At 41.1% G+C, this 15,038-nt stretch overlaps 1 protein-coding gene across 3 annotated transcripts in view; it reads right to left on the bottom strand.

Moving 5' to 3' along the window:
* ptprfa (protein tyrosine phosphatase receptor type Fa) overlaps window positions 1–15,038 on the bottom strand; it is a 374,997-nt gene that overhangs the window by 17,290 nt on the left and 342,669 nt on the right. For all 3 annotated transcript variants that reach the window (XM_030726596.1, XM_030726597.1, XM_030726598.1), the window contains 4 exons: window positions 8,922–9,045; window positions 8,639–8,814; window positions 3,497–3,616; window positions 2,152–2,306 (listed from right to left, as the gene is read on the bottom strand). In XM_030726596.1, the coding sequence (XP_030582456.1) occupies window positions 2,152–2,306; window positions 3,497–3,616; window positions 8,639–8,814; window positions 8,922–9,045 (575 nt within the window). The remainder of the gene's footprint in view (window positions 1–2,151; window positions 2,307–3,496; window positions 3,617–8,638; window positions 8,815–8,921; window positions 9,046–15,038) is intronic.

Raw genomic sequence — 15,038 nt, 5'->3', positions numbered from 1 at the left:
CTCAGCACTGCTGGGAACAGTACAGATGTTTGGGTCTGAGTCCTTAATTATACTTTGCTGGCTTAGCTTTCTGTTTTTCTGTATTTTAGTGTTCATAATTTGGACTCTGATGTCTGAAGATCCGGTTTCTGCGTTTCTTTGAGCATCTGCCTGTTTTATTATTTGGGTACGCTTTTCATTTGTCTGATCACTTTTGTTTTTTACCACTAGGTTGTTTTCATTCTTCCTGTTATGTTGTAGTGTGATTCCCCTTTTGGCCATTTCCTGTTTTATTTTGATAGTCCACCCTCTCTCGTGTCTTACTTTTAGTATTACTTCTCCTCTGTAATTGTCCCAACTACTTTTTTCTCACCAGAATCTATATTTTTGTTCATTTTACCAACTTAAGAGCTCATTTTTGGAAACGGATTAATAGATGATATTAATGAGAATCTATGTCACATATACAGGGAACATTTTAGAGATAATGAAAGATCACATTATTTGTCCTGACTAATTGTCAGGACGGGTGGTGTGGCAGGCAGAGTTAAGACCCAAAACTAAAGATCGTCAGACAAAAACCAGGGACAGACAAATACACCACCACGAGGGACGAGGCGACACAGAGCAGAGGGAAACCAAGGCAATAAATACACACCAGGAAATGAGACAACTGGAAACAGCTGGGAGGGAAACACAGGAAGCAAAACTAAAGACAAAGGCACAAGGACCTCAGAAATACCAAAATAAAACAGGAAGTGGCAAACACAGAGAGCAAGACTAGGACACGTGGACTTGACACAAGAACAGAAGATAAACAATACAAGAGACAGACTAAACACAGGAGTACAAAAACACCTGCTCAACCCGAAACACAAAGAAAGTGCAGGAGTGCATCCTTTGCTTTCCTCTTTCTACATTACTTGGTTGGGGTATGAATAAATGCAGTATAAACTTTAGATACTGAAGTATTTCACAGTGCCACACTTTGAAATCACTGATCCTCCTTCTTCACAGAAGAAGTGGTGTGAAGGTCCTTCAGACAGCAGGGAGGGAGCACGCTGCCTACAGAAAACTGGACAGGCTTTTCAGATCTTTGCCCCTGTTGTTCCTTTGATAAGTTTGGTTTAAAGCTGCACAGATCGGCTGGGTTGGTAAACATGAGTGTGCTGCGTGCAGTGTACAAAAACACTTTGAAGGATTTCTGTTTTCTTTTGGCATAACACTTTTACTTTGATGGGTTAGCTGTGAAGAACATTCAGCACTTGAAGCAAAGTATTTAAACAGAATTGTGCTGGTGGCTTAAAGGCGTTAGCATACTTTGAACAAACTAGGTTGCGACTTATTGTCCAAGCATGTCTAAAGGCAGATTAATGTTTACACGGGAAATTGGGGTGAAAAGGCTTCTTTGAGAGCTTCCTCCAGGCTGCGTCTCTTCGCCTGCCTGATTCACCTCTAAGAATGGTGTATTTGCATTTTTATTCTTAGAGAAACAAACTGCACAAATGCAAATGTCAGGCACACACTTACTGACAGGGTGTAAAAAGCAAATTTTATCTTTGATCTGCGTGTGCAATAGTAGGCTGCGAGAAAGGTTCAAAGCTGGCTTTGTGACGAGATCGACGTTAGCCTGGGACAAAATTACAAGCATCTCTACTAACCAACCAATAGAAATGCAGCATAAAATGACATCACTTGAATGAATAAATAAATTAATTACTAAACAATAAGGACCAAAATGGAATAGATGGAGATGAAAACAGGTAAAACAGCTTGTTGGGAATTCCAAAGAAGATGTTGATCTAGATGAGGTGCGACTGTATGAGGTGTCCTCCGGGTTTTATCATGATTGAGCCCAGAAGAATGGAGCATGGCAACAAAGAGCACAAGCCGTGTGTCACAGCCCATGATTCAGCTGGTGGTATTATCAGCATATGATCTGCATGCATCAAACTTGATGTCCTGCCCAATTCCATTAAATCCATATCACACAGTGTAGCTGTGAAAAACTTGCAAGATGGCTGAAATCATGAGTGCACATGCGCCTCGAACAGGTACTGGTTTGAATTGCACACACGTGTATTTGGAAAGGTGGTTTCAGGCAATGTCAGATGATGTGACTTTTTTTTTAAGCATGTTGAAGCATTTGTGTTAATGTAGGAGAAGGTTTACCTGCAGTGAACCACCATGGGTCCGGCATCTTGAGGGTTGCAGGACTTGACTCTGCGTAGAAAGGCCAGTGTTGGGGTGGGATACTCAGGCACTCCGTGGTCGGGCCAAGCCAGAAATTGGAACTGTCGAACTTCTCTTTTTTCACTCGAGCCGTTCTGTTACACACATTTACTCATGTTTGTCACTCATAAAAACAGAGCCCACTGATGTGATTATGTGGCCATCAGCTAAAAGACTCACTGGCACAAACTCAATCATCTGAATGATTAATGCAAGAACTTCTTAATATGCACTATTTGTACATCACAAATGCACCCCTTGCAGCACTCGGAAGCATATAAAGTGTCCTTGGTGTATGATGGCTTTCTGATAGCTTTATTAGTGACAAAAATAACATCAAGCACACCACAGTTTTCAAATTCAGGCACCAAGGCCACAATCTTCTTAGACTCTTAAGCACTTTCTAGACAAGAAAGAATCTTTTCTATCCTCCTAAAGGGTGCTGGAGCCTTAATCAACATGGAGTGCTGCAGGGATGAGCTTTTTTCAGGCTAACCCAGAAGGTAGCATCTCTTTAGCATCCCAATGGCTTTTTGTGCAAATGCAGTTGCAAGAAGTAAACAGCTACAGTCAGGCCATCCACTTGTTAAGTGATGCTGTAAAGATCCTGTTTCCATCTTTCCTTGGATGCCTGGATGTTAAACTTCATTGTGGCAAATGGGAGAAAAGCCACATAGATCATTTTATCTGAGCTGAAAGAATTTAAACTTTTTTTTTTTTAAACTCTTTGTTAGAAAAGAGCTTTAGAAAAATGAAAGACCTGGAAATGAGTAATAATGTCAGACTTAACAAGCAGATAAATGAACGACACCATTGTCCTGTGTTTGGCGAAAGAAAACTGAATGTCCCTGAGTCATGGAGTGGTAGAATATGTAACAAATGTTCAGTTTATTAATACTGATGTTTTTTCAAAGTCCAGGTCTGGTCTAGTGTTAGAAAAAAAAAATTGTTGACTAATCACATTTAACCTCCACCAGGTGGCTGGCAAACTACTAAGCATAAGATTAAGGTTAGGTTACATTTAAGCTGCATGCTGAAGAAACTTTCAAATTAATCTTCAGCACACAGGTGAAAAGTCCAACTAAAGGAGTTAAATGGACTAAGATGTGAACCTATCTCTAAAAACATCAACATGCTGGACTTTAAGAATCTAGGATGATTCACCTCCTCAACAACCTTCCTGCAGGTGAAAGAGACGTTTATCACATGAACATAACAAAGAGCTTGTCTTCTGCTGTCTGTCAGTTATCACTTGCTCCATGGACACAATATGCAGAGTTCTTACCTTATAGAGGGCAAATGTGCGCACACTGTATGTTGCCAGCTCCAGTGTGTCCAGCATGGTCACCTGAATCATCCCGTATGTCTCTGTGCCTCTACTGGGCCAATACTGGTCACACTTCACCTGCAAACAGAGACAAAATAAGGACTATTCAGTTATACGAATGGCAGTGTTGGAAGTAGAGCGGGAGTTTGACAGAGGGATTGGTGCCGAGATGTGGTTGCTGTGCTGGTCTGTGCAGGTGAAAAGAGAGAGCTGGAGGTGAAGGTGGTGATTTACTTAACCTCACTTATGACTACAAGCTTTAGGCAATAATGACCTGAAACAAGCGCCTTCCTCGTGGTGTCTGGGAACAGCCTTAGTGGTATTGTGAGGAAGTCAGACATCAGGAAGGGTTCAGAGCAGAGTCGCTGTTCTCCACATTGACAGGAGCCAGATGAGGTGCTTCGGGGGTGTCCAACCAGGAGGAGACTCCAGGGTAGACCCAGGACATTTGGAGAGTATCTCTTGCCTGGTTTGGTAATACCTTGGTAACCCCCTGGAAGAACTGGAGGAGATGGCTAGGGAGGGGGAGGTCTGGGTATCTCTGCATAGACTACTTCCCCTGCAACCTGGACTCTCACCCCTAGTTTGCTCCAAATGTAGCCCATGCTTGATGTTTTTTGGGGCCACAATTGATCTTGACTAATGGCACAGATGAGTTTGGCTGTCTCAACTTAATTCCATCATATAAGGTGGAACTGAGACATGTTGTGGTATTTGGGACACATCTGGCCCCACACAACATTTACCAGTGCTGTAACTGAGCTAAAAGTACCATAAGTAGTCCAGATTAGGCCCAAATGTCTATGTGGCTAGCGGTTTTAACACAAACTCTTAACAATATCAGGAGAGCTGGATTGGGACATTTTCAAACTTCTTCTTTCCCACATGAAGCACGCAGTAGGAAATAGTCAGCTGTGTCGAGTATGTAGGTTCTTGCTTGTTCCTCCTCCCGAGATCGCATCTGGAAAAGCTCAGGGCTGTGGTGCATGTGTGAAAACAACTACTCTAATACAAGATACAAAGTAGTGAGAACACATCTGAGACATACTACCTCCTGATGTATGCTACATATGAGGAAGGGCAACTTTGAACAGTGCTCTGACCCGATTCGGCTGATATATTAATTCATACATGAAAATGGCTTTGGAAACTGTCTCAGTGATTAAATTACAAAAGATTGGATTATAATCATAATCTTAGACCCTTACAACCCCAAACTTCCAGGATGGTTTACTTCACATGGTCCCAAAATTAATGTTGCTAAGTAAGTTGCCTGTAATAAATAGTCAGAGAAAATTGCTGGTGTATCTAATGGCAACCTCTGATGCTCCAGTCTGTAAATAAATGCAGGATGTTTTCATAGCGGTTTTCATTTTGGGACATGCACAGAGATGTGTGAGTTCCTTCACATTAGCAGAAAGTGTGGACAGACAGGTTGCCACCTCTGCCTCTCAGGTTAGAGAGCTTCTAATATTTGCTGCGCCTCTGGTTGAACCACAGATGGTTGTTATTGGCTCTGGCAGAGGGCTGATGGCCACTGTCACAAATAATAATGGCACACTGCTGTGGCGCTCGGCTCTGCCCTGTAGTTGTGGAGTTATTAACAGTGAGAATGAGGGTTTCACATCATTACTCATATGAACGTAGTTTCTACCCTGCTACCTGCCATGTGATTCCACAGGCGGTGTGCTGCTGCCGCCGCAGAGCCGAGCTCATCAGTACTGTGAGTGAACTACATTGAGAACGGTAAATCAGAGGCTCGACACTCCTCCAGCCTCCTGTCTTCTACTACTTTGTAATGTATCTCCCATTGTGAGAGAATGGATGAATTTTATCCAGAAAGTAATAGAGCAAAATATTAGAAAATATATAACTTGTGCTCTGATGTTCACGGGTTGCGCCACCTCTCGCTCTCCATCAACTGGAGTGATGCATTTTTATACGTCTGCATCACACGTGCCAAAATCAATTCTGGTGCATCGAGATTTTTCATCTTGCCCCCAAATCACTTTATTTATAAGAGATTTTGCTCTACATAACAGGCATGCCCACCTCCACTGCACCTGCAAGTTAACACGCTAGTTAACAGGCAATGAAACCAAAAATGAAAGTTAATGCTGAAGGCAGACAACTTCAAGAGAAGTGGAAGACTGAATGCTTCGTTACTGAGTGTACAGCGAGGACCGTGTATCCATTTGCCAGGAGACAAACTATTTTTAAGGAAACAGTTTCTGTCACTTTGAATCCACACACCAGAGATATGAAGATATCGATACTTCAGAAAGTCCCTGAACTGAAAAGAGGCATGAAACACAATATGTTTCTTCAAGCCAAATCTCAAAGTAATGGAGCTGTAAAAGCAACTTTAATCACAGCAGTAGAAATAACTGAGCAGGGATTTTCAGAGAAACTAACGTTTTTTTTTATTTATGAAATTTGTGGTCTTTTTGGTGCCACTTTCAAGGCCAGTTTGTATGGTACACATGAACTTGAAGATCTTTTATTTTTTTCCAATAAAATTTAGCAAGAATCACTGAGTTGTCATGTTCAGGCAACTGAAACAGTTGTTGTGAGGTGTTTGTATGGCAATCTCCTTGTAGTACTAGTAGCACAGGGGTGCAGCGATCAGCACTGCTGCCTCACAGGAAGAAGGTTCCTCAAGGTGCTCCCTGTCACTGTGTGGATTTCCTCTGGCTGCTTCAGTTTCCTCCCACAGTCCACAGATAAGCATATCAGATTAATTGGTAATTCTAAATTGGCTACATGCAACTTTAATAACTGCTGATATTTACTCGACTCTTTCTCTCTTATCGATATTTCTGAGTTGGTTTCAATAATAATTTCTTCCTCTAAACCATCAATGCACCTTTTAGACCACATTCCTACAAGACTACTCAAAGGCTTTTCACAATTAATTATTGCTTCAAGTTTACATATGATTAATCTATCTTTATTGACAGCCTACGTACCACAGGCTTTTAAGGTCTTGGTAATTAAACCATTACTTAAAAAGCCCTCATTTGATCCAGCTGTCTTAGCTAATTATAGACTGATTCATCATCTTACTTTTATCAAACAGCTCCAGAGGAACGGTTTATTTGAAGGGTTTCAGTCAGAATTCCAAATTCATCACAGTACAGAAACAGCATTAGTGAAGGTTACATATGATCTACATATGGCCTCTGACAGTGGACTCATCTTTGTGCTTGTCCTGCTAAACTTCAGTGCAGCTTTTGATACTGTTGACCATAATATTTTATTACAAGACTAGAGCATGCCATAGGTATTAAAGGTACTGCACTGCAGTGGTTTGAATCATATTTATCTAATAGACTCCAATTTGTTCATGTAAATGGAGTCTTCTTCACACACTAAGGTTAATTATGGCGTTCCACAGGGTTCTGTGCTAGGACCAATTCTATTTACATTATACATACTTTCCTTAGGCAGTATTATTAGAGAACACTGCATACATTTTCATTGCATGCAGATGATACCCAACTTTATCTATCCATGAAGCCAGATGACATGCATCAATTAAAGAATGGTGCCTAACCAGATACTCTAGATGGCATTACCTTGGCCTCTACTAACACTGTGAGGAATCTTGGAGTCCTTTCTGATCAGGATATGTCCAATGTCCAGCGTGCATTTTAAACAAATATGTCAGATTGCCTTCATTCATTTGTACAAAAGATTTGCTAAAATTAGAAACATCCTGTCTCAGGGTTAGGCTGAAAAGCTAATTCGTGCATTTATTACTTCTAGGCTGGGCTGCTGTAATTCATTGTTATCAGGTTATTCTAAAAGTTCCTTAAAAAGCCTTCAGCTGAAACAAAACGCTGCAGCTAAAGTACTGACAGGGACTAGAAAGACATAACATATTTCTCCCATATTGACTTCTCTTCATTGGCTTCCTGTCAAATCCAGAATTCAATTTAAAATCCTTCTCCTCACTTACAAGGTCTTGAATAATCAGGCCCCATCTTATCTTAGAGATCTCATAGCACCATATTGTAACTTTGCTTTCAGACTGCTGGCTTACTTGTGGTTCCTAGAGTTTCTAAACGTAGAATGGGAGGCAGAGCCTTCAGCTTTCAGACCCCTCTTCTACAGAACCAGCTCCCAGTTTGGATTTGGGAGACAGACACCTTCTCTACTTTTAAGACTGGGCTTAAACCTTTCCTTTTTTATTAAGCTTATACTTAGGACTGGATCAGGTGACCCTGAACCATCCCTTAGTTATGCTAATAGGCTGAGGCTACTGAACGTTTTTTTCTTCACTGGCCTCTTTTTCACCACTATTACATTTGATCATTAGTAATTAATTTAAAATTCTGTCTCTCTCCCATACATGTCTTTGGTCCTATTTCTGTCTGCTCTCTTTTCTTTCCCCTCACCCCCCAACTGGTTACAAAATTAGATAAATTAGTGTGCTGATGTAGCAGTAGCTGTTTATAATGCAGACTTTCTGAAAACACAGAACAGGATACATCTCTACTGTTTCTCTCTTTTCAGTTCTTTGTGTGCAAGTCTGGAACATACAAAGACATAGTGGACAGCATGAAGCTGCTGTTGTTACAAGTAGAACCTTCCTGCATGGTTGCACAGAAGGGTGGCGTGTTTATTCTCCTTTTTGATTGTAGCTGCTGTTAAACAACCAGAAAATAATGCTGTACTTATCTGATTCACCACTTTATTTCCACTAATACCAGCTTCTCTCTTTATTAGCTTTCTAGCTTGCACAAACACAGTCACAGTCTGTCTCTAACTTTCTCTGATGTAAAATCTCTCCATGCTTCATAACTGGCAAAAAACAAAACAAACAAACAAAAAAGAACCTGAACAGTCTATTGAATCTTGAGTCTATTGTTGTGCTGTTCTTCACCTGTTAGGTTGCTTGTTCTTAAAAATGCAGGTTGCTGTGGTTTCTTCTTTGAATTTAAGCAATCAGAAGCACCACCCAGGGTTTTATCCCCCGAGAGTAGATTACTTCTGTCTCCCCCAAAACTGAAAGAAGTGCTACAGGGAAGGTTCACATATAGGTTTAGGCCATACAAAACCATCTGAACCCTTCCTGCAAAATGAAAGGAGGCTCACCCGTGACTTCTCCTCCAGGCGGGTCATCATAACGATGGTGCACGTCCTCTGCTCCCACACCATCCTCCAGAAGTCACTTAGTGTCTCCGGCAGCGGGCCCTGGGTGGCGATGTAAGCATTCTGTTTCCTATACCCGTCAATGTAGTTGGCATTTATATAGTCACTACCTGGAACTCCTTAAGCAAATAACACAGTTGGACATAGTAAGCAAACAAACAAACAAAAAAGAAGCAGATCAGAAAATGGAGGTCAATAAAGTCTTGAACCATTGCTTGTTTCTCACCATCCACAGGTGTGAGGATGACCCTGGAGTGGTCGTAAGCAATAACATTTGCATAGCGGTTCTTTGGCTTGTTGACCTCCAGGTTGGAGTGCTCCCAGGTGAACTGCTGTCCTGGATCAATAGACTGGACACACAAAGGTTGATATTGAGAGGGAGGGATACAAAGAGGTGAGAGAGAGCAAAAAAGTGTTTATTACAACAGTGCTTGCATTCTTTTGCTCAGAGTGAAGAGTCCAGACATACATTCATCATCTCTCCTTCAGTCTGCAGCTCCATCATATGAAAAGCTCTGGTTGATCTTTAAGCCCCTGAACCCACACTCCACTCCAAAATCCCATTCAGCCTTCCACCTACCAGCTCAGTGTGTGGTGAATCAAGGAAAGCACTGAAGTAAGGTTTAGGACAATGGCCTAAAATGTGTTTTTTCCACATAGCAGACTTGTGAAACTGAGTGATGGGGACCACTTGCATTATATTTAAAGTGCATAGATGAGGACCTGTGGTAGATTTTATTTCTCAGTACCAACAGTAAGGCAGAGGCAGTAAAGCAGTCATAACTCAAGTGAGATTGGGTCACTGCCTTATAACACGGGCTGGTTGGGAAGAACCTGCATACAGAGTGAGAAAAGTAGAGATTCATGGGAGAGAAAGCAAAACAGGTTATTGCTAAAGCCAAATTAGGATTGAAGAAGACTGAAGAATGACTCAACTACTGAAGCTGTGTAAATGAACTGTGCTGAAATATGGAGTACAAAGTAACTGCATCAAGCGGTATTTAAGAGCTGGACAGGATGAGTGAGTAAGTATAATTTCATTTCACTGTGTTTGTTTTTGTCTTCCACCTTGATATGAACCCCTTAGGTGCATCATCTTGTGAGAATAATTTCTTTGTGCGATTTACCCTTATGTGGAAAAGAGTGCATGTATTCGGCAAAGGAAAATAAACATGTCAAAAGGAAATTGTCAGACTCTTGAGGAATGTTTAGTGTGTTGAACCAGTTGCATTTCCAAGGACAGAAAGGCACCAAATACTCTGCTGGATAGATGCCCTTTTTGTGATACTGAAAACACTCACTGAAGACAAAAAAAAAAAACAAAAAAAAAAACCTGTTTGATATTCTTTACACCACCCAATAAAAAGGGCACTAGAGAGCAAGGCCAATGCCATATCTCCTGTTTGAAAGCTCTGTGCAGCTTCCAGAAAATCACTGTTTTAATGATTCCAGTGAGTGGCTCCATAGTATAGTGGTTTAAGCATTTGCTTAACAAGTGAAACAACCTCGGTTTGATCCTGGGAGGAGACACAAACGCGTCACGAAGGAGATGCGCTGTAAAAATCTACCAAATCAAATATGCGGAGCGACCTGCTGTGAATAAGGAAGCAGCTGCTAGTTTTGACTCCAATGGCCATTAATGAACTACAGTCATTGTGTTGTTTATTCTCCTGACTACCTCGTGCTGTTATATTGCACTACTACATGTACTGTGTGTCTTGTATAACAACTGGGAGACCAGCATATCCATTGTATACCTGAGTAACAGTATAAAGGCAACAAAGTTAATGTGGACCCGAAGATGCAACCAGTGTCACCAGGCTGACTGATCACCCTGTGTTGGCTATTATCGTAAAAAACAAATATTTGTTATAGATCTAGTTATAGATTTACTGGTAAAACCAACACAGTTTGACACAATATCATATGTCATGGTGATGTAATCTGGCAATTAGCCAACCAGCAATTCCACTCATGATTTTTTTAGCAATAATAATAGCAAGCGAGATATGGCTTCCCAGCTAGCTGTAACTTAGCAAAATTGCATGAATCAAGGATTTATGTTGTGGGCCAACTGTGTTGAGCTGTGGACTAACTAGTTGCTGATATTAGACGACTCCATTTGTAAGCTACGGTTAGCTAGCATCGCTGTTAATGGTGGATTGTAAGAAAGAGAGACATTGAAGCAATATGCTCACTCTGGAGCGAGCATAACATCACATCCTTTGGATTTTTGCAGAAAATATGTCCTTGTCCCCATCTTTTCAATCACACAGTAAAGTACACACTGCTTTATTGAATCTGAGTGTCTGTGATATCCATCATAATGGAGCTGCAAAATAAAAAGCATTCTAAGCGAGAATGTGAGTGGTGTACTGGTGAAAAGAAGGTGTAGTCCCTGAGAGTGGGTGGTGTGAACGCCAAGCATCGCAAAGACCAAAATCATTCATGTATTGTTTTTTAATTACTATTATTTATTTATTTATTTCTGGCCTTTTGCAGCTTTATTTGATAGCGCAGTGGACAGGGACTGGAGGAGAGATGAGAGAGGACACGCTGTGGGACTCGAACCTGTGCCGTCTGCACTGCCACACGGCATATGTGATCGCCCGCTCAACCGCTGAGCCACCTTGGCGCCCCTTCATGTATTGTTTAAGAATGTCTGCAGACTGCCAGGTCCTTTGACTCACTGCTGTACTGAGCCTGTCAATGTCTGGATTAAACAACAGGTTGAAGTCTCCTCCTGTTATAAATGTGGAGTCAGTGATCAGAGAGTGAAGTGAAGAAGGTATGAAAAAAGGAGGGGTCATCAACATTTGGTCCATATACACTAGCAATACATAAATCCATATTTTGAACAGACAAATTAAGTATTACAAGTCTACCTTCTGGATCTGTTATAGTGTTGCTAATGGTGAAGTTTCTCTTCCTGTTAATCAATATGGCCACGCCTCTTTGTTTTGAGTTGTAGCAGGCTGAGTACATGTGAGGAAACTGTGGAGAGGTCAGTGTGTGCAGCTGTTTAAGACATATGAGTGTTTCCACCGGCTGCTGGCTGTACGCCACTGATTCACACAGAGCCTGAAAGTCTTTCTGGAGAATTTCAAGTAGGAATGGCATGCGTCAAAACTGGACAGTTTTTTTTTTTAAATCTATAGAGTCCAAAATGTCCACTATGTCACTGGTGTGTAGAAGTTAGTGGAAATATGGCTAGAGTATATTTTTTTATTATCTTTCAAGCTGTCTGGAAATAAAGATGAATAACTGAAATGTTTGCAATCAGTGGCACGCTGCCATTTTCAATACTGCCGAGATTCTCTTGCGTCACCACAGCAAACCCCTCAATCTTGTTCTCCTATCCACTCTAGTTGATTGTTTAACCCGGGCTGATGTTCTAACCCAAATGCTAGGTCCATCTTTTATATGCATTTCATGGTTTTATCTATAACACACATACACGGATGCATCTGGGACAATTTGGAGTTCAGTAACTTTGACCTGCTCTGCCTCTTCTGCTTCTACTGCATTTGTAAGGTGATATGAACTAGGCAGGTTTACTGCACGTTAACGGCCTCTATTGATTGCTGGCTGTGAGCGCAGACACAGGTTTAGCTGAAATGACATGGTGCATATCGTTATTCTTGATTGATCTTTTATGCTCCAACTGCTTATCTCACATCACCTGGAAACACACACACATGCAAATAAACACATACACAGACACGCATACACGGGAAAAATGAAGCAGCGGTGAGGACTATAATATGCTGCCGCTTTTTCTCTTTCTGACTGGCCGCATGGCTGCTCAGCTCTGCGCTCTACAACTGATAATAATGACAATGGGGAAATAGGTTGAATGCACATCTTATTTAACAGCCTGTTAGGTAAGGCTTCTAGTACACTGCACTGACAAACCACTCACATTACTGCTAATGTGCTCTGCCAACATGTAGATCAGTTACTGAGATGACAGTGTAATCACTATCTGCACTTCTAACAACAACAACAACAAAACAAAGCAGGTAAACATACAGAGAGAAACAGCAATCTGTGAAGCACATGGATATGACAGAGCTGGGTTTGCTTTAACACACCAAATCCCAAAGAACTGCACTGGCACACATTAAATCTATCTTACTTCACAGCAGTGTTCAAACATAAAAAAATATGTTCTTTGTTCACATCCTCTACAAGCAGGGTTCTAAAATGCCTCTGTTCCACTAGTACCTAATTGGCTCGATTTGACTCGACTCTACTCGGTTTTCCACTACAATTGAGTACCGCCTCAGCAAGGCAGCTTTTGTATGCAACACTAACACAAATGGTCACTCTGTCTAGCTCCCTCTGGATTTTGTCGTTAGCCACCAAGCACAAAAATGTCTGTGTTGGTTAGCGTGTAGCCATTTCCCTTGTTGCTGGGTTACGGCAGGGTTCATGCTTGTGAAGGAGTCGGTCTCCTGCCTCATCTAGTGGCCGTCATTTCCCGGCCAATCATTGGCATGGATTCTGTTGACATCACATTTTTGGATTGACTCAGCTCACTTGGAACCACGACTGAGTAGGTACTAAAAAAGTACCTGGTACCAGGTACTACCACCTATTGGAAACCCCTAAAAACCAAGTGGAGTCGAGCTGAGCAGGTAACAGTGGAAAAGTGGCAAAAGTAGGCCTTGCTTGCTAATGGTGACCCACAGTAATGTTTTGTGTGGCTTGCAACTGAATGAAGAAAGAAACTACTGGACATTTAATTCAGCAAGAATTAAATTCATATTTGGAATGGATGGATTTAAAAACAGCCACTTCATTAATGGTTAAAAAACTATAAATCTGCACAAAAATTACAATTAGCAACACAAACCATCTTCATTTGAACTGTAAAATTACAAACATTAACTAAAAGTAACACTTACACATTGAAAAATCAAACCTAAACAGACTAGACCGATGATAAGCATTATGGGAGAAACTGACACAACAGCCCAGATTTATTGCGCTACTGGACTATTATGTGAAATTGCTCCACCTAATATGCACGCGTCACGTTACTAAGTTGCAAAACTAAGTCTTAAGCCTCGATTGCACTCTGTTACAGGCATGGACAGCTGCAGACCCGATGGCCGAGCAAGCATTCCTGTTATACTGTTTTTGAAGTCCTCTGCCTGGGGTGTGTGTGTGTGTGTGTGTAGTTGGTGCATTGTGATGTAAACTCTCCACAGACAAGTCAGAAAAACAGGCGTGTGTACTGACGTCTGATGATCACAGCCACGTAATCAAGGCTTAACTGTGTATAAGTATATGGGAAAAAAATCCCACTGCCCACTTGATGAATCACCTCAGTAAACACTTGTCTGATGAGTTTACGTTTTATTGAATACAACATGATAATTTTTCTGGATTATGGTCTCATTTAGAGTAAAAGAGATGTTGAAGCAGATTCTGCTTCAGTGCGTACATTTTGATTGGCTAATCACTACTGTATGCAGGTTTTTTGTTTACATACTGTGCTGGGGACACACAAATGATGCATTTCTGATTCTAAACAATGAACATAGTCTTCTTTCCTCAGTTTTTTTTTATATTAGAGGCAGATTAGCCAAATTGAGAGTGAGTTTTATTTTTAAGTGACTCACAAATTCTGTTATGCAGATGAGGACAGAAAACACTAGTACGAGATGTTTTAAAGTTAGTGTTTGTAGTTCAGATCACTTGTTGCACTCCGTGTTTTGCTTTTTATTTGTCATGGTTGGTGATGATAATGTTTTTGTCAGAGTAACAGAGGGAGATCTTACAGCAGCGGGCAGTCAGACAGGTGTAAGACAGTTTATTCCCTTCTTTGATTTTCTTAAGTGTGTGCACTCTTTTGGGCACTAAAGGAATAGAACAGCACATTTTGGATGTGCTTATTTTAGAAAACTTTGCTGAATGCAATGTTGTCATATCTGATAGAACAGATGGCCACAGCTTGATTAACAACACCTCAGCTGTAATGAAGTGTACATTTCCTTTAGGAAAATGGTACACAGACAAAGTATTGCAGAGGTTATGCACATTCCTGCTCAGTAGGCAGCTGGTGTTGGTTTTGGTTTGTTTCTTTGGGTTATCTGGCCAGACATCACACAGCAGCAATGTGACTGAGTTTGTTGGAACATGTGATTGACTGGAACTTCAGCAAAAATATTTTAGGCAATATACAAACATGACACACTTTGGGTTTAATTCCCAGGTGATTTAATGACAGTGACATAAAGGATCTCGTGTTATTGTCTGTGCAGAGATAGTTATAATGCACTCTGAGCAGCTGTCCATCCTGAATAGATTTTAATAATTGACATACATCAGGAGA

The sequence above is a fragment of the Archocentrus centrarchus genome, chromosome 4 (genome assembly GCF_007364275.1).
Source record: "Archocentrus centrarchus isolate MPI-CPG fArcCen1 chromosome 4, fArcCen1, whole genome shotgun sequence".
Classification (NCBI taxonomy): Eukaryota; Metazoa; Chordata; class Actinopteri; order Cichliformes; family Cichlidae; genus Archocentrus; species Archocentrus centrarchus.
This window is presented reverse-complemented; position numbering and strand designations above follow the sequence as displayed.